Raw genomic sequence first — 20,215 nt, forward strand, 5'->3', positions numbered from 1 at the left:
TCTTTGTCAAACATGTCAACCGTGTCTGATATGCATTTACAATTGCTGATTTAATCAAAACATTGCTCTGGCCTTACAGTGTGTGACGAAGCAATCCAGCGAGGCACTCAACATTTCTAAGCGCTGCAAAATCCCCTTAAAATTAAACAGCTGCATTATGTCACTTTTATTGTTTTCTCATTAGCCGTAGTTCTTCTTTCCCTCGTTTTCGTATCTCTTAATCCTTAGATAGCAGCAACAGATTAAGTAATAGCCCAGACACAGCCAGACAGCACACAGTCTGAGGTTTTACATTTAGATGTGTATTTTCCTTTTGTTTGTTTTTAATCAGAATGATGACATAGAGACGGACCTGAACAAGCTGCATCCCAAAAAGGGCCCTGGTCGTCCCTTCGAGGAGTTGAGGGTCTATGAGAGGTTTTTCTTGGAGCTTTCTGAAGACTTCCAGGTCAGTAATTTGTGCCCACAAGAGGGTTCCAGGGTGGGGGGTTCGAACCCCAGGATGGGGGAGCCCTTCTGTGTGGAGTTTGCATGTTCTCCCCGTGTCAGCATGGGTTTTCTCCAGGTACTCCAGCTTCCTCCCACAGTCCAAAGACATGCAGGTTAATTGGTGACTCTAAATTGACCGCAGGTGTGAATGTGAGTCTGAATGGTTGTCTGTCTCTATGTGTCAGTCCTGTGATAGTCTGGTGACCTGTCCAGGGTGTACCCCGCCTCTCACCCAATGTCAGCTGGGATAGGCTCCAGTTAGGCAGTGTGTTGGCACAGTACTCTCAGTTATGTAGGTATATTTTTAACATTAAAATTTCATCCTCCTGGCTCAATGTCAGCAGCACTGTTATGTCAGAATGAATTAATATGAGACATAAATTGTCAGAAATATTTGATTAAGACATCGGTGTACCTTGTTTTTCTTTCTTTTTCTTTTTGTGTTTTTCTTTTCCTAATTTAATTCTATTTTTTCCATTCTATTATTTTCATTATTCATTTTATCTTTTTTTCTCCTTCATTTATTATATTATTATAATGTCATATTATTAAGATGAATTTACCTGAATTTTAATTTATTTTCTTCCCATTACTCTTTTCCTCATTTGGCTTAATTTTCAGTGTGTGTTGCTCCTGGGTATTTTTGTATTTTGATTTAATCAGTGTTTCCACTTATTTATTTTAAATGTCTGAGATGGTAAAACCTATTTCACACACCTGCATGTCGTTATTAATTTCAACAAAAATGAAAGCCTTTGTCCCATTGCATATGTTATGAGCCTGATGAGGCGCTCAGCATTGCTTTTATCAGAGGTTATAAAATATCCTTTATTATATTTCTTACAGTGGATGTGGGTCTCTACCACTAATACTTGTCTGTTTTTTCTGATTGATCTTATTCCTACAGGGTTATAACTTTGAATCCTCAAAGAGTGCCTCTACCACATCTTCATCATCATCTTTCTCCTCATCATCAGCCCCAGCTCGATCCACTCGACCAATCATAGTGCCCACAGCTCAAGCCCTGTCCCCAAAGCATGTCCCCATCTCGAGCTCTCAGGAGGATTGCACCCCTACCAAAGGACAACACACCCTGCCATCTCCTCCTGCACCCACTCCTGCTCCCCCGACACCTCTAGAACTGGACAGCATCCACCTCACCAAGGACCAACACAAGAAAGAGGAGGCCCACATTCCTTCCCCAGACACACATATGACATTGTCCTCCCTCGCCAGGCCTCCCTCTCAGGGGCATAAGTTAGACCAGGACCTTGCACATGTGTTGGAGTGTGTCTCTCTAGAAGAGGAGAGGCCTCTGAACACAGGAGAAGAAGGAGGAAGGGGAGTCAAACAGGAAGGATCCCCAGTCAACGCCACCAGACACATCCAGTCTCCTCTGCTCTTGGGGGGCATTGCTACTCGTCGGGTGGGAGGAGGAGGCAGCAACTGGGGTTCAGATTGTGGCTCAGAGGGTGCTGAGGATGAGATAGGGGAAGGAGCAGTTCTGGAGGTGCCAGACACGGCCCTGCTCCTCCCGCTGCATGACCCCGACCTGTACGTGGAGATGGTGAAGGGAACACGCTCCGTTCCCCAGTACGCTGAAGTGGCTTACCCAGACTACTTTGGCCATGTAGCACCGACATTTAGGGAGCCCCTTCAGGAGAGAGTTTACGGTGTACAGAGGTGAGACATTTCTATTAAAACTGTGGTTTGCAGAAATCATTTCACATACAAAATAAAGAGGGTGCACAGATTATAAAAGCGAGGAATAGAAGTTGTTTTGATAAAGCACTGTAGTTCATCTCTAGTGCAAAGAAAGAGAGAAGAGAAAAAGAAACAAGCAATAAAACAAGCATAAACCATTACAACAGCGCACACAACTGCAGTTTACTGTGGTGTTTTTCATGCCAGAAAGATTTTACATAAGCAAATATTTTGTGCTTAGAATATTTTGAAACGTTTTGACATACCCTGCAGATATGAGTGTGACCTTAGGCTGACTTGTGGGGCTCCAGTCAGTCCTTTTGGAGCCTCAGTAATAGTGATGTTTTTGTAATGCTTTTTCCAAGGACAAGCTGTGACTCAAAACTCCAGGCACCATTTTACAAAAGTTAAATGCAATCATGTGGTTACATTCTGGGGTTTTGCACTTGGTTTTGCAGTTCAAATTGTCAGTGTAAATCTGAGATAGTTTATATTTTTAATTTTGTTGTCATGGTGGTGGGGAGAGGCATTTCCTTTCCTTTAGTTTTTCACATCCGTGTGAATTATTATATTTTAATGGAAAACATGTTGGTCATGTATTGTGTTAATCATGAGTTTGTTTGCGGGTCTAACTCTGCAGGTCTAAGATATTCCAGGACATCGAGAGGTTGATTCATCCTAATGATATCGTGGATAAAGTAGTTTACGACCTGGACAATCCCAGGTGAGTCCCTGTTACAGAGTCTGTTAACCTAAAACACACTTTACAGGCTAAATGGAGCTAACATTTGAAGACAGCTACAGTTTGTGTCCTTTTTCCGCTGTTGTTGAGAGCTGTGACATTCACAAATCTGATTAGCTCAATCGGTCATCGACATTTTGTTGTGTTTCAGCTGTCCTGTGATTGAAGACGATGGCGAATCACTGAAGTTCAACTCTCAGTTTGAGTCTGGAAACCTCAGGAAGGCAGTCCAAGTCAGGAAGTAAGTATTGTCACATCAGTCACAGGGTAATGAGCAACTGTTCCACAATAGGATAGTCAGTGTTAAATCAACTTTTATCACGTTTACAGCTCTTAAAGCCATGGCCGACTATATTCATCCTAGTGTTACATCAGTATTATTTGTTGTTGATGGTGTTTGGGTCCACATTTATAGTTTATGTTGCTATGTTTCTCCAGATACGAGTATGACCTTGTGCTGAATTCAGACATCAACAGTAATCACTACCACCAGTGGTTCTACTTTGAGGTGAGCGGCATGCGTGTTGGAACTGCCTACCGCTTCAACATCATCAACTCTGAGAAGTCAAACAGCCAGTTCAACTACGGTGAGATACACAAGAACATCTGGATAAAAACAGTCATTCTTCATCTGTTCTACAGAAGATTTGTGTGTTTTCTTAAATATTAAATTACTCTGTAGTGAGTTTAAAGAACTTTTGACCCACAGTTAGTCTTTATAAGGTCACTTGAGTATCAGATGGCACACATTGTTAGTTAGTGTGTTTGTGTTTTCTCCTTGTGTGTGTGCAGGCATGCAGGTGTTGATGTACTCGGTGCAGGAGGCGATCAGTGGAAGGCCACACTGGGTCAGAACAGGAACAGACATCTGTTACTACAAGTAGGTGCACTCAGAGGGGGAGAGGCTATCTTTTTGATAAGTGTTTCAGTCACAGTTTTCGTGCAGCATACCAATTTTGCCATACTGAAGCTACTGTCAAGAATATTTATACATTTTATAGACAATAGCTATAAAGCTTAAATACTTTGACGTTCTTAATACTGCAACATCTTCAAGAAGGGAATTCTCACCTTTACATCTTTTTAAATTGTACCGCATACTTAAAACATGTAGTGCATGTATGATGTAATGTACACTTAGTGGCCATTTTATGATCAACATGCACAATCTAATGGACTTCAGAATAGTAAAAAACTTTTGATGATGCCTATAATGTTTAGTTTTAGGGTTTAGTCTTAGTTCTTAGACATGGTTAACATAAACCAAGGGGGCAAATAATTAGAAACACATCTCAGTATAATGTAGTCCAGTACAACACCATTTTAAAGGGACAGTTCACCTGAAAACTAAAAACAACAACACCGAGTGTTGGAGATATTGGCCATAGAGATGTCTGCCTTCTCTGGAAGACATGAAACTAGATGGCACACTTCCTTCTGCCTGGTTATACAGTTGGTGGGTATAGTTCAGCTGAAAGAAAATAGTTCCTACATTAAACTGCTCACAACAAGGTTTGTGGATTATCTTGAGTAACCGGGTCATGATTTCTGGAAAGAGACATTGCTGTTGAGGTTTTTGTTTGTTTTTTTTTTGCACTTTAAGCACCATAAGATGAGTGCCATCTGGTTCCATTATATTAAGAGCGAAGGCAGACATCTCTACCGTCAGTATCTCCAACATTCTGCAACTCACACCAAATAATTTGGACTGATAAATAGCACTACAGGTAAGAAGAAATATATGCAATTTTGATTTTTGGATGAGCTGTCCCTTTAAAACAATTACCTGCGAAATAACATATAACTGAATTCTCACATTACCAACAGTGTTAATAAATGTGAACATCAGCATAAAGCTTCTTGACAAGTAGCTGTGTGTCACAACTGCTGTATTGGATTGTAATAGATTGTGTAGGTGTACCTAATAAAGTGGCCATTGAGTCAAAGTGTTATGAGTGCTGTATTGTGCAACACTTACCCATGAAACGTTCGTGCTTCTCCACAGGAATCACTTTGCAAGGAGTTCCATAGCAGCTGGTGGTCAGAAAGGGAAGTCTTATTATACGATGACCTTCAGCACAACCTTCAGCCATAAGGATGATGTCTGCTACTTCGCCTATCATTACCCATATACATACTCCACTCTTAAGGTACTGTTACAATACCATTGTTTACTGTCATCTAAAGAACATTAGCATGTAGTAGTATACATATCTCTGACCCCCCTCTTGACCATATTGTCTAGTTGTAATGGTTTTGCTCCCTATGATTCTCAGCACACTCTTGTCTCCTATGGTAATTATTACTCTCTTCTCCTACTGCGAAACCTCCCAGACCCCCAGTGACTCCAGATGCAGCTGCCTCTTGATGGAGTTCACTGTTTTTTCCCTTGTTGTATCATTTATACGTCCTTCAAATCTGAGCTCAGATAACTGCTGTGCTCTCTAACTACTGTACACTCATTATGTTGATAGTTATGTTTATATAATTACATTTTGTCTGCCTTTATCGAGAGCGACTATGCAGAATTGCTTATAATACAAGCCACAAAAGAGAAGCTCAAACTGAATCACTTAATCACAAAATGGCCTCATAAACAGCCAGTGAAACAATACAGCCGTAAAATGTTGAAGCGAGGAGGGATTAGGTTTTAAATGGAAGCTGTAGATAATAATGTTAGCGGGCAAAATGTGAAAACTTTAATTTCTTACTCCTTTAATTGTGTCCTCAGATGCACCTGTCCAAACTGGAGGCTTTGAGGACCCCTCAGATCTACCTGAGACAGGACGTCCTCTGTGAAACACTGGGGGGAAACAGCTGCCCCCTTCTCACCATCACTGCCTTGCCTGAGTCCAACTCCAATGATCACATCTGTCAGTTTAGTAAGTAAAGTAGTAGTAAGTAGGATATACTTTTTATAGTTTTGTTTGTATCCACAAGCTGTCGAAGCTTTTGACTTACTGGTCCGTCTACGTCCCAACCCATACCCATGGTCATGAACTCTGGGTAGTGACCGAAAGAATGAGATAGTGGATACTAGTGACTGAAATGAGTTTCCCCCATGGGGTGGCTGGGCTCAGCCTTAGAGATAGGGTCAGGAGCTCGGATATCCAGAGGGAGCCGCCTTTCACGTTGAAAGGGGTCAGTTGAGGTTGTTCAGGCATCTGATCAGGATGGTAGGAGGCCCCGGGGCAGAGCCAGAACACACTGGAGGGATTACATATTTCATCTGGCCTGGGAACGACATGGGGTCCCCCAGGAGGAGCTTGAAAGCGTTGCTGGGGAGAGGGGCATCTGGGGTGCTTTGCTCGGCCTGCTGCCCCGCAACACAGCCCCAGATAAGCAAATGAAAATGGATGGATGTTTGTATCCAGGATTCCCATTGTCATCTTTGATACTGAGTGGTTGCCTGGGTCCAAACCTTTCAAGTGTAGTTCAAGTTGACAAATCTGTCTGATATCAGGCAAACTGAGTGGATTATCCTGGTGAAATTAAGTCCTGGATGTTCAAACATAGGTGAAAATGGCCCTGGAATCATTTAGTTGTTCTGGAAAAATGTTAAGTGTGCAACAAAATTATGATTGCATCATATCAAACTAGCAAAGGGGTCTTAAATGTATGTTTGCCAGATGTCCTGGTAACAGCCGGCATCTTGAAGCCACTGGGCCATAATATCCAAATATTTAATGGCTGTTGTGTTGTCACCTTAGACAAATCTTACTGACAAATCTAATCTGCCATTTTGAAGATGGACTTTCGTTTCTCGTTGTCTGTGTTACAGAATCTTAAAGGTCACACTTGCTAGCTTTTTTAAGTTTTAACTGCATCTCATTGACTTCTTCAGCAAATGGAGCTCTGAGATTATTTTGTCCCAAATAATCTATAATTAGTACCTTCACAGCGCTTATGTGAGATAGCAGCTTTATAGGAGCTTTATAAGAAGGTAGCGACCAGGTGTCAGACAGTAAGCAACAGGCAGCAAAGAAGCACAAACGTATAGCAAGGTGAATTGCCAAACAAGAGTGAATCTGGGCTTTTACGTTCACTTTTGCTGGGAAGCATGTTTACAGATAGTAACTGACAATCCTGCATGGTAAAAATACGATAGTACAGTATAAAGATTCTCCGGGCCTTTGTAAAAGATTTGTGCTTCTTCATGCTTGGCTCCTGGACAGTTCTCTAAAATGTTCTCTAAGAAAAGACGGGAATGTGCCGTTCTTTCTAATGCTTGCAAGAACATAAGGATGAATATCGGTGCTTCCAAAATAGGTTTTCCCTCCACTGTAGTTTACTGAGTCTGTTTGTTTTTTCTCATTCCTCTGTTTGTACTGTGCACTTCTTCTTTCTCAATCTTTAGGGAATCGTCCGTTGATCTTCCTGTCAGCCAGAGTGCACCCTGGAGAGACCAACGCCAGCTGGGTAATGAAGGGCACGCTGGAGTTCCTGATGGGCACCAGCCCACTTGCAGCCAGCCTGAGAGAGGCCTACATCTTCAAGATCGTCCCCATGCTCAACCCTGACGGAGTTGTAAATGGAAAGTGAGTAAGAAGAATCTCGAAAGAAATTAACACAAATTCACAGCTTTCAAGTAGATGCAAACATCTGCTGACCCTGGGCCTGCACGTTGGTCACAGCTTTATTTACATTAACACACACACAGTCTTGTCTTGAAGGATTCTCCAGCTGTTGCTCTCTTCTCTTCCACTCTGTATCCTTCCCCTCTTCTGCCGTCTCCTTTCTGCTGTAGTCACCGTTGTTCTCTGAGTGGAGAGGATTTGAATCGCCAGTGGCAGAACCCCAATCCTGAGCTCCACCCCACCATCTACCACACTAAGAGCCTGCTGCAGTACCTTGCACACATACAAAGGGCACCGCTGGTATGACCTCTAATTAAGTGGACTTAAATTACTTTGGGGGCATTTTGCACTTTGCCGCATCATCTTTCATTTGGGAAGTATAAAGAGTCTCTCCTAACGTCTTATTAATGTCGGTGCCATTCCTCCTGTTCAGCTGCACACTCTGTTTGGCTGCATGTTCACTAAATTTCATGTGGATAAATCACCACATTAGTTTTAGGACATTAATGCAGTTACCATAAACAACAGCCTCTACTGGCCTCTGTGCTACACTGTGTGTCAGCAAGTTAGATATAATGGAATATTGCTTTTATGGGAGATTTGTTTACTGTATAAAGAGTAATGGCTTTACAGCACAAAGCAAGGTGAGGCCGCTGTCCTTCCTCTGAAAACACACCGGAGAAAATGTCGCAGTATATATGTATGAACAGATATCTGCATATGTGTGCAGAATCTGTAGGCAACAGGACAGAATTTTGGTATCAGAAGCATTCTGGCCTCTGTTTGTAGTCCCGATAGTACTGACCAGTCAGGTTTGAGTGGGCTTTGGTTGCCTGCAGGTAAACAGTTCATGTGGAGAGCAAAGGACGCAGAACATCTGGCCAAAATGCATTCTCCCATCGGCTATCATCTGATGACGATTTATCTGTTTGTTCTAATTTGTCTGCCTTTATATGCAGATAGCTGTTTTATAGAGGTTAGCCCAAATGTTTAAATTTGCTGATCAAACTGTGAACTTCATCTTGGCATTATTGTCATCAGACCACCAGCCAATGGGTTCCAAGATCTCATTTGATGATGATACGATGAGTTAATTTGAGTAACTGTCTCTGTGTTTGAGTGTGTGTGTGTGTGTGCACGCGTGCATCTGTGCACAGGTGTTTTGCGACTACCACGGTCATTCCAGGAAGAAGAATGTGTTTATGTACGGCTGCAGTGTGAAGGAGACAGTCTGGCAGTCCAATATCAGCGCGACATCCAGTGACTTACAGGAGGACCTTGGATACAGGGTGAGCACACACACACACACACACACACACACACACACACACACACACACACACACACACACACTCACACTCACACTCACACTCAGTCTGCCTGTAGTGCATACAAACACTCATCCTTACAGTGTCACTCTCTCTGTCTGTCTGTCTGTTTCAGATTAGTCTTCTCACCTCACTGAATAATAACTGCATGAACTCAGAACAAAAAGATAATCTTCATAAAGTTTTAGCATCTTATATTTACGTCATCACATACCTGTCCTGTACAGTGTATGCACTGCAATTCACTTCCTGTGTCCCAACTTAATACCAGATTGTAGCACCATTTTAACTTGTTATACTTTGGCACTTAAAACTGTCAGTAATTGAGTTTGACTTCCTCTCTATTTGTAAATATGCTAACATGAGGTACCATTTCCAGTTTTGAGATACCTGCATCCTGTGTCATTGCTATGGATATCCTTATTGTGTTCATTTTAGATGCCTAATCTATTAGTTTTCTGTCTTTTTAGTCAGTGCCATGTTTCAGCAGCAGCTTTTATCTGACAGACACATTCAGATTTGTTTTACTCAGGCAATTTTAGTATAATTGACCTTGAATTTGACTCTGCATCAGTGCAGGACTTTTTCTCTCTACTCACCAGTCAAGCTGGTCAGGTCAAGATCAGTTTGTTGTTTCTCTCTGCATTTGGGAATGCAACAAAAATATTTTTCACTCAGCAGAATGCTAATAAAGATGGCAGACTTTCCTAGTGGACATGTCGCCTCAGGCTACGAGCCCACAGCAAACATTTTGGAAAGCAGCATCAGCTGCTCTGTACATAAGCCAGTTGGACACAGTTATTTGTCCCGACTATAAAACATACTTTATCATCTGCCCCCCCGACGCACTAACGCACACACACCTACGCATAAACGCTCAAACAGCTTCATGTGTGTCTCTCAGGCGCTGCCTAAGATCCTGTCCCAGATCGCCCCGGCCTTCAGCATGGCGAGCTGTAGTTTTGTTGTGGAGCGCTCCAAAGAGTCAACTGCCCGCGTTGTTGTGTGGAGGGAGATAGGAGTGCAGCGCAGCTACACCATGGAGAGCACGCTCTGTGGCTGCGACCAGGGCAAATATAAGGTAAGACAGACTCAGTGTCATTGAGTTTAGCACAATAACCCTGCTGTTAAATTCCTTGGTGCTACTTCTAATATTCTTCTGATGTCAAATAAGGGGAGAGGCAGTAATGGGGAATCACTTGGCTGAACTCAAACTGGGGGTGTTGTGGTTTATGGTCGGAGCTTTAAAGGTGCAGTCAGCGATTCTGGAGAAAGATTGTTGATATTGGAACTCGGCACCCAAACAAATAAACAAATAAACTCCCTCCCGTCAGTTCTCCTTAAGAGGCTCCATCTTTGTACATCCATGGCTATGGTAGTGTTGCGTGGCTCACTTTGACAGCTTTGTTTGTTTCCCATTTACAGAGCCAGGCCTGTGTATGAAGCTGGAATCAGAGAATTTTAACTTATTTTCCGAAAGAAAAAAAAAAAAAAAAAATACCAGTTGGAAATTAATTCAATAGCTGACAACTAATTAATTAATCGTTGCAGCTCTAATTTTATTGCATTTTACATGTGTTTTATTGTGTCTCTCCCCCCCCCCACGGGTGAGAGGGAGGTGCCCCTATAAATCTCAAAGTGTCCACCAGGTGGCAGTGCAGCCCTTGTCTCCACTCTCTCCTCGCTCTGCGTCGTCTTTTCTCCTCCTTTCCTTTGACCCTTCTATGTCCCTTTCTTCTCCCTCACTGTCTTTGCACCCCAGCTGATTTCCTTCCTACTGGATTCTGCCAATGTCAACATCTTACACATCCAGAGGCAGTCTAGGGATGCCATTTTGGCACTGATTAGCACCCCCACTGCTTTGCGTGAAAGTGTTTGTCCAGATGTGCAGGAACTAATGTCCTCTGAATTGAGGCTGCATATCTCTGTGGCCAGGCCAAATTTAAATGTTCCTTAGCTCTGCTCTGGGGAAATAGGAACATGAAAGTTTTGTAGTTGAGTCGGGGGGTAAGCTCTCTGTGTGTGTGTCCCTGAGTGAGTATTCATTTACGTGTGTGATTGAACAGCACTGTGAAGACTTTGTTGGGGTTGCAGGTGTGAGTGCACATGCTTTTGAATGCGTGCCTTCTGCAAATGAAATATATTATCATGTTTCTACATGAAAAGTTTCCTTGGCAACCGCTTTCCAGCATTGAGAATTGGGGTGTTTGAAGATGGACAACGGCCCCAGAGTAGCTATTGAAACCCACAGCAGCCATTTTAAAGCAGATTTCTGTTGGAGCTTTGAAATTATGTTTAAATCTAGCTGTATGTTGGAAGTGTGTTCCTCCTGGTGAACATATTAGTATCTATTTATCAGTATGTGTCTTTGATGTGCATGTACATGTTCTCCTCAGGGTCTTCAGATTGGCACCCGAGAGCTGGAGGAGATGGGAGCTCAGTTCTGCGTGGCCCTGCTGAGGCTGAAGAGGCTGACGGGGCTCCGCAATCACCAACACCTGCTGGATTTAGAGAGCGATATTATTGGGACACAGTCTAAAGTGGTCAGGTTAGTAATGTGCACAGTTCATGCAGGCGCACACACTTGCTGTGAAGCTATTTAGAGATGGAGAGTGTTGCTGTAAAGGTTAGAAACTCACACAGTGTACACAGTTGAGGAATATAGTCTGTGGTCTCATAGAAACAAGACAGCAGGCTAACGCCACAGATGTCATGAACTAGGCTTCAGAATTTTTTATTTCTCAGCATTGTAACCTTCCCAAGATATCTCAGATGAGAACCACTTTCTTTTGCCCAAAAATTCTGCCTGGGAAAAAACCCCCCAAAAAAACAGTAAAGTTGTTACAGGCTGTTTTCCTTTATATCTGTACAAATCCCCCTCCTTACTGCCAGACACGTTCCCCCCTTGGCACTGATACTCAACGGTGTGACTGTCACTCCGGATCCCCTCTGAAGCACTACTCAAGAAACACATGAAGGCTTGCATTTATGCAGGGCTGCTGTGAGCATCATTGAAATTCTATCAATGATCATGTGTGATGAATATAATGAAAAGTCTGGAGTGAGAGGGGAGTGGGTATGAATAATTGTCAGCAGTGTCATTATTCCTCCAAGAGAGCGTAAAACAGCCACAAGATCTTTTAAACCATTTCCACCTACTCCTCAGGCCGCAGTGAACAGGATGGTACTGTATGGATTAAATGCACATGGAACACACACACTAGTACACTGTCGCACAGTCGCTTGCAGCTGGAATATATTTGCACAAAGCAGGAAAGAAATACATTAAAGATATCATTGTCAGAGCATGTCTTCATCCACTTAAATGCCGGTGCGTTCAGGGGACAGCAGCATTGAATATGTTCAACTGTGGGATAAACACTAATCTCACTAGTCAAAGCAGTACAATGTATTATATCTTCATATTGTTTATAGCTCTGGACTCACTGCAGTGATTCATTAGAAAGTTTATCTTGATTATTGTCTTGGAGTTCACAACTTAATGCTCTGGCCTCTCTTCTCTCTCCTCTCTGTGTTGCCAACTGCATTATATAGACAGCTTAAACAAAAGTAATCATATTTTTATGCCCTCAGCGTTTGGTGCAAAGATGAGTCTATTAATCATTCATCAGAAAATGATGAAATATTGGTGTTTATCCTGGAAAAATGCCAAATATTCTCTGATTTAAGTGTCTTGAGAGTGCAAATTTGCTGCTTTTCTCTGTTTTATATGATTGTAAATTAAATATCTTTTGGGATTTAGACGGCTGATTAAATAAGAAAAGTCATCTGGGAACTTGCCACCTACTGTACATTGTCCATTATTTTCGACATTTTTTAAGAAATTAAGCTGTTTTTTGCAAAAAAAATAGTTGATAGACTATCAAGTAATGAAGTGAATTGTTACTTGGAGCCCTATGTCAGATTTTTCTGACTGTATGCAGAACCTATAGAGTGCCCAAAGAATGAGTCCTAAAACCCGGAAATAAGTTAGCATTTTACCATTCCTGGTTCCCTTGTTTCAAAGTCAGTGGGTTTTTTTGAATGGGTTTTTGGTTAGATGCCTCAAAGAAGGTTTGAAAGAGACTTTCATGTTTTGTTCTACGACATAAAATACATCAGTAAATACCCCACTCGTGAATTTTGAAGCTTTTTTGCATCTCAGAAAAGGTGGTTGCTAACAAGTAGCTAATTGAGAATCATCTACAGAACATCATCGTGCCGATCATGACTTTAGAGCTGTGCTCTGGGGGCGACGTTTAGACATGCAACCATGGTGTAGTTTGTTTATAGCTCAGTGTTAGCTTTCTACTTCTGGCGATTTCATTCAGGCTTTAAAAATGATAAAAGTGATGTTCATTCTTGAACATTGTCATGCTGAAGAAAACGTGCAAATATCATAAATATTTGTTCATCATAGAGCTTGTTTTCGGCAATAATCCAAAATCCAACAAAAAAAGTCAATAGGCTTTTTGAACCAGGGAGCCAAGAAGATGCTAACTTCCTGGTTGCACCTTATAAATGGAAAGGTACTTAAGTCATGACCATGCCCTTTGCCACACATAGCCTTTTTCTCACCAACATGGAACGGGTTCCATTACGGTTTCCACGCCCAAATTTGACCAGCGCTAATTACGTGTTACATAATAATAATAATAATAATACTACTACTAATAATAATAAATCGGTTTTATATAGCGCTTTTCTAGATACTCAAAGACGCTTTACAAAAGAATACGCACAGAAACAGGCACTCAAACAAAACACTCAAACAAAAGGCAAATAAACAACACTATACACTACACTACAAAGGGACCACATATTAAGACAGAGAGCGGGCGGAGGATGAACGGGGGAGGATTTTTTTAGATGCTGTAGGTGATCCTGAAGAGATGGGACTTAAGCTGGCTCTTGAATGAGGGGAGTGTGTCATAGATGACAATGTGCTCGCTAAAGTTCTGAAAATCATGAAATATCAGGTTGATAAACCAATGTGTTTTTGGGGCTTTTTAAAAAGGGCGTAGGCTACTGTTTATAAACAGTATCACCAGTGAGAGTGAAAGCCAACTCCAAATTTGCAGTATTTGCGTGTCAGATTTCGGCACTGTGACCGAGATTGTAAGCTTCCTCTCAGACACATGCTGCTCACAGTCTGGCACCCTTACCTTTTTATAAAGTCCCAACCTCAACTGCTTTGTGCCCAAGAATGTCCCAACCATTTGGTCTTCCACTGATCGAAAGTACGGCTGTTTGATCCTGGTCTGAAATATGCTTGGCAAGATACTGAGCCCCTAATTGCTCCTGATGGCTGTGCCATCGGTGTATGAGTGTGTGCGAATGGTTAACTGAGTAGACGGCGGCATCTTGTACGGTAGCCTCGGCCACCAATGTTTGAATGTGTGTGTGATTGGTTGAATGCAGCGTGTGGTGTAAAAGCACTTTTTTAAGAATAAAAAGGGGCTATACTAATGCAGACTAATCTAACAGTCCATTTCCACAACAACATAAGAAGAAAATAAGAAGATACAGGCAGAGGGCAGAGTCTGTGCAAAAAAATATACTGCCACACACTTCTAACGGGTCATAAGTGATGATTAAGAGGGATTACTTCTGTATTGAGTCTGTACATTGACTTTTTAGGAACATCCTGCATGGCTTATCTTTAAAGATTAATCAAGAAAATCAAGTTTTAGCTCTAAAATCATGAACATGAAGTCATTCAACATTCAAAGTTGCACTGAAGTTTCTTCACTCATAGTCTTCATTTATATTTTAAGAAATGGCTTCAGACCATGAGCCAGCGTTACCCTTGTACGTCCTAACAAATGACCACATAGCTTAACTGCGTGTCACATCAACTCTATTAAAAGTCCCTTTTCGGAACTGTGAGGTCCACACAGATTAAATTGTACTTCAGCTCAACACCGCAAATAAATTATTAAATTTTGCCAAACCCAAGCTTTGACCACCAAGGTTATCTTAATTTCTTTTTCTTTTCTTTTTTTTAACATCAGCGTTCTCTCCTCCACCGATTTGTTAAAGCAGTTGATTTGGAAGAACGGCTTTAAACTCAAAACCACTTAATGCTCGCGTCTCGGCATCTCTCTGTGTCTCCCATTCTCTCTCCCCTACTAACCGACTCTACTCTAATATTGATATATTCATTCATCATTTATGTGTCTGATCATTAAGGGACTCCAAAAGTGTTTTTGTGTGCTGGTGTGTGTGTGTGTGTTTGTGTGAGTGTCCTTTGGGATTAGTTGCTCTCATCCAGGGTTTATGGTTTTATGCGTGGGGCTTGGTATGGTACCACTTACCGTTTAATAGGTCATCACAACAATGATATTGTGGCCATTGGGAGGCGTCTGCAAATAACTGGGTGTCTCGGAGTGAGTAAATGGGTGGATACGGGCATGGGTGTGTTTTTGTATGCGTGTCAGGAAGACAGAAAGAGATGTACAGATGTAAGATGTGGTGGTTTATCCAAGTAAAATGATGGTAATTTGGGGTTTTAATGTGCATACATGAGCTGTACTGTATATAAAGATGGCTGCAGCTGGTGGATGGAGAAAATGTAACCCAAAGAAAGAAGAGATTGGGTATGGTACTTCTATAATGGCCTGTAATGGTTGACTCACAACTCCCATTATCTGTTTGGACAATATTCTGTCCATCCACATCATTACCCACACGTGCACACACATTTACTGTACATATACTGACGCACAATTTCTCCGTCTCTCTCTCTCCTGCACTCACACTGGTGAACTTGGTGGGAGATCATTGTCTGAGCCCCCCTGATCGACTGTCTCCCTGGGATCACATTTCAGACCATTAACACCATTAAAAACCCACTAAAGCCACTAAAACCTCAAAGAACCACCAACCATTTAACCATTAAGACCGACAGGGAGGAAAAAAACACAGCCTCATCAGTCAGAGCACACTTTGTGTCCTGCTTCTGTTCTATTGAGATTTTAAAATCTGTTTTAATATGTATAATGTATTTTCACTTTGCATTCATTTATCAAGCCAAAAAATGCAAAACATTCCCCGGTTCTAGCTTCTTAAATTAATGATGTGCTGTTTTTTAAACTGAATATCCTTGAATTCTTGATTGTTAGTCAGAGAAAAAAAGAACTTAAAGGACATCACCTTGGGCTCTTGGGAGTTTGTGCTGGGCTTTTGTCATATTTTATAAACAAAACAGTTAATTAATTATTTTTTAATAATCAGTATTGAGTCTTGGGGAATAAGATCCTGCACACTGCTTTTGCTCAGCATCATAGTTTATAGGTTATACTAATGTTTCAATCCCTGTGGATCTTCATTGAGACTACACAGTTTTTACAATACGGTGATTAGCACCGTCGCCTCACAGCAAGGGGGTTCCTGGTTTGAACTCCAGGGTGGGGGAGCCCCTTTGTGTGGAGTTTGCATGTTCTCCCCGTGTCAGCATGGGCCTTCTCCAGGTACTCCAGCTTCCTCCCACAGTCTAAAGACATGCAGGTTAATTGGTGACACTAAATCACCAGTAGGTGTGAATGTGAGTGTGAATGGTTGTCTGTCTCTATGTGTCAGCCCTGTGATAGTCTGGTGACCTGTCCAGGGTGTCCAGTGTCAGCTAGGATAGGCTCCAGCGGTTACAGAAAATGAATGAATGATCTTAAATAGATTGTGCTCCACCCATTCCATGTGCATAGGTGTGGGACAATTAATCTCCTGTCTGACAGCGACGTGTACCATCTGTCACATTATATTACACATTTTAAGAAGAAAAAAGAGAAAAGAAAGAACTTGACAAATCACTCTACACGGTTAAGTCTTTTTACAGGATTATTTACAGAAAAAGCTGATCTTTTGAATAAACACATCGGCCTTGCAGCTTTCATAAATCATTCAGAATTGTTGAACATTGTATATTTGTATGTACTACGAGTACACAATGTTTAACAATTTGTAAAAACTGTGTGAAATAATTTTAAAGAAGATCCAGAGGGACCGAAACATTAGTATAACCAATAAATTGTGATGCGGGATCTTCTTTTCTTATCACTCAAGTGACACTTTCCAACACACCTGCATCTGAGAAAGTTGGATGTGCGAATATGTTCTTTTAAAGAAATGCAATAATCAAAACAGACATGCTGTGACATGGTCAGGCAGAGTTTAGTGTATAATGACAGAAGGTAAGATGACAGGCGTCATTTCTTTTTGTTTGCCATTTTCTTTTAACTTAACACATCATATAGCAAAGATGATATTTATCCAGATAAACCAGCATATTGATAATCCTACATTCTGTACAAATGCCCCATGCTGTGTTTGGTTTTTGCTGTCAAGAAATTGGTTTCTCAAAAGTACATTTTCAAGGGCCATGAAACCCATTTCAGATGTTTCACTCTGTGAAATCAGAGAGCTCTTAGCTGCCTCCAGTGCCTCTGAGTTCAGCTCAGAGTGAAGCACAGTAATATGACAGTTATGTTCTACACTGTATACACAAGTGAAGATAAGGCTTTGTTTTAAAGAAGAGCTGCACAAATGTTTGTTTATAATATATTTTCTCAGAGTAATGCGTGCAGATATATATATTTTTTTAACTATCCATGAGCGTTAATGGTGCAGTGTGCCTGCTTTTCCAAAGCCCTGACACAATGTAGATGAGGCGTTGTGACCGTGACAGGCTCACTTACATCATTAACTTTCAGAGAAAAATTAATGACACTTTTATTTTGTTACCTAGCAGCAGCCCCACCACCTATGTGATGGAGGAGGACGAGCCGTCCTTTCTGGAGGCGATAGACTATAGCGCAGAGAGCAACGACGAGGACGCCGAGCCTGAGAACGAGCACGCCAGCGAAGCCCCGGAGATTCCCGATCAACTGTCGGACTCTGAGACAAATCACAGGGACTGATTTTATCTCCTCAATACCTGGCAACGTGAGCGTATAACCAGCCAGTGCTTGGATTGTCAGCTGATCTAAAAGATTTCACAGGTGGAGTAGTCAGAACCCACTCTCGTCACGCTGGTGAATAAATAGCTTAGATTTACACCTGATCCAGTTATATAGACACTTTACGATGGTATGTCAGCTGCATTGAGGTGCTCCTCTCCCAGATGGATTGATTTGTCGGCCCACTGGAGCCGATTGTGTTGCTCAATGAATGTTCTCACCTTTCACTGTCATCCTATAACCTTCATGAACTGTAACCCCTGACCTCAGACACCATATAGCCTCTGAGATTCACTTATAGCTAGCCAGAGCAGCAAACAGCAGGCACCGCCGATCCTTAACTTGAACCCTTGTCACTCATTTCCCACAGCCGACCTTACGCTGAAGCTACCTGACAAGGCTGTGGTAGTGTAATAAAGCCAATGGCTTCTCTAGGTACTGTTTCTGAAACTCCTCTCACCTGTCACTCTGTGTTTGGTGAAAACACTCCCAGTGACGGAGGGAAACTGGATCTCCTCCACTGACCAGCTTAGAGATCCAACCAACCTGCCTTCTTATTTCCATCTTCTCCGTAGGCTCACCCTGCACTTTAACTTTTTACTGCTTTTACCTGACACTTCCTTGTGTCCTTCCTTGCTTGCCTCCTTCCTTTTTTCCGACAAGCCAAGGTTGCGGTGTCTAAATGGGATGCGGGGATGACCAAACAGCTCTGTCATAGCTTAGCTGCAGGTTAACATCCGTCATCCCAAGCGTCTCGTGTAGAAAAACCCACTCAGATGTAACCTCACTTCCTCTATGTAACCCCTCCTTCTTCGGCCGCAGTGCACGTGGTCCACCAATGTGCTGTTTGCCTCGCTTTATCCAAAAGTCAAACTATTTATATCACTCAAATGTAGAATGTTCACGTCTTTATCAAGACAAACCTTGTACTATACATGAATGCAGATATAAACACGTACCACAAACTAACAAACACAGGTCTGGTTTGAGTTTCTCAGTCAGCAGTCAGAGCATAAAGACGGAATGTAAAATATCCACACGCACTGTTGGTGTTTTCATTGTTTTTAATAATAGACAGTATTATAACGTTAGACGAAGCAGTAACGAACAAGACGCATGAGCTGCAGAGAACAAAAAGAAACACCTTTTGCACTTTGGATAAACTCTATAAAAGCAAAACCAAGAGAAACAAACTGAATGAAACATCACTTCACAACATGTCACAGTTTGCAAACCTCAACTTCAGTCACCTCATTAGTTTTGAAGCTCTCAGCCCAACGCTGGTGGTAACATTGCTGTGATGTTTTAAAAAATTATACTGGAATTTAGTTTCCTTTTTATCCTCAAATCTGTGTGCACATTTTGTGGATTTGCTGAGGAGAGACCCATGCATACAAACAGATGGTGCTTTGTAACGAGAGTTTAAAGTAGTTTGTTTGATTATTTCTTTATTTGTTCGTGGAGATGAGGTATGATTCTGTTGCATTTGTACAGCTAGCGCATGGCTACTTTCTGTTGTTTTTACTTTGTAATTTATTGAGTATTGTTTTCTGGGATGCAAACCTGTATGTATATGAGGCATTTTAAGTGTGTGAGTGCTAGTGTGTGTGTGTGTGTTCGCAGGAGTTTAAGTTATTCCATTATTCAGCTCAGCTAATGCTCTTACAGTTTGTTTCTTCTTTCAATTTGATTATCCTCTCACTCTCCTTCACTCCCCTCAATCATTCTCTCCTCTTCCCTCTAACCTCTTCCATTCTCTTGTTTTCTGTCTTTTAGTTCTACTTCCTTTCAGATTTTACTCAAGAACTTACAAACCCAGGGAGGTCATTGTTCTGGGCGTCTGCGTGTGTGTATGTGTGTGTATGTAAAGGATAGATGATGTGAAAAAATGTCCCTATGAGAATTGTGTGTGCTGTTATGTTTGTTTCTCTGTAGCAGTTTATGTTGGGGCGACTTTTGTTTTATGTTTATTTTGAGGTAAACAAGCAGCGATAGCGACTCATTTTAAGTTGATTGTAATGCAGAAAATTGACGAGTGAAGACATGGGAAATAAAATGTGAATGTGGTGAAACGTCTGCTGTATTTTATTCTTCTGAAACTCTTAAATTTGGTCAGATAACTGTAATGGATCCTAACTGAGTTATGGGGAGAATGTGCTGTGATTGGCAGACACAGCCAGAAATATAAACAAGGAAAAATGTTTTCTTACTTTCTTTCTGGGTCATTTTTTGCTTTGGCTTAAATTTCACCCTCTGACGTTGGTTTGGATAATTCGGCTAAACTCGACTTTGACAAACAATCACTTGTGTTTTCAATACCCCGTCCTCTCCATTGTAAGTTTGTCCACAGTAACCTGGCGAGGGAAATGTCAGCATGACTGGGTTGAATGAACTATGACAATAATAATTTACGCATACTTT

The 20,215-nt window shown here is 41.6% G+C and overlaps 1 protein-coding gene across 4 annotated transcripts in view; it reads left to right on the forward strand.

Moving 5' to 3' along the window:
• The window catches only part of agtpbp1 (ATP/GTP binding carboxypeptidase 1), a 34,719-nt gene extending 14,853 nt beyond the window's left edge, over window positions 1–19,866 (forward strand). For 3 of the 4 annotated variants that reach the window (XM_050050554.1, XM_050050556.1, XM_050050557.1), the window contains 14 exons: window positions 332–448; window positions 1,397–2,172; window positions 2,834–2,917; window positions 3,087–3,176; window positions 3,374–3,522; window positions 3,728–3,815; window positions 4,941–5,085; window positions 5,667–5,817; window positions 7,293–7,473; window positions 7,683–7,812; window positions 8,670–8,801; window positions 9,745–9,921; window positions 11,237–11,388; window positions 17,584–19,866. In XM_050050554.1, coding sequence (XP_049906511.1) covers window positions 332–448; window positions 1,397–2,172; window positions 2,834–2,917; window positions 3,087–3,176; window positions 3,374–3,522; window positions 3,728–3,815; window positions 4,941–5,085; window positions 5,667–5,817; window positions 7,293–7,473; window positions 7,683–7,812; window positions 8,670–8,801; window positions 9,745–9,921; window positions 11,237–11,388; window positions 17,584–17,755 — 2,544 coding nt within the window. In that variant the 3' untranslated portion in view covers window positions 17,756–19,866. The remainder of the gene's footprint in view (window positions 1–331; window positions 449–1,396; window positions 2,173–2,833; window positions 2,918–3,086; window positions 3,177–3,373; window positions 3,523–3,727; window positions 3,816–4,940; window positions 5,086–5,666; window positions 5,818–7,292; window positions 7,474–7,682; window positions 7,813–8,669; window positions 8,802–9,744; window positions 9,922–11,236; window positions 11,389–17,583) is intronic. The other variant, XM_050050555.1, reaches the window with a different exon arrangement.
• The last annotated feature ends 349 nt before the right edge of the window (window positions 19,867–20,215 follow it).

The sequence above is a fragment of the Epinephelus moara genome, chromosome 8, assembly GCF_006386435.1.
Source record: "Epinephelus moara isolate mb chromosome 8, YSFRI_EMoa_1.0, whole genome shotgun sequence".
NCBI lineage: Eukaryota > Metazoa > Chordata > Actinopteri > Perciformes > Serranidae > Epinephelus > Epinephelus moara.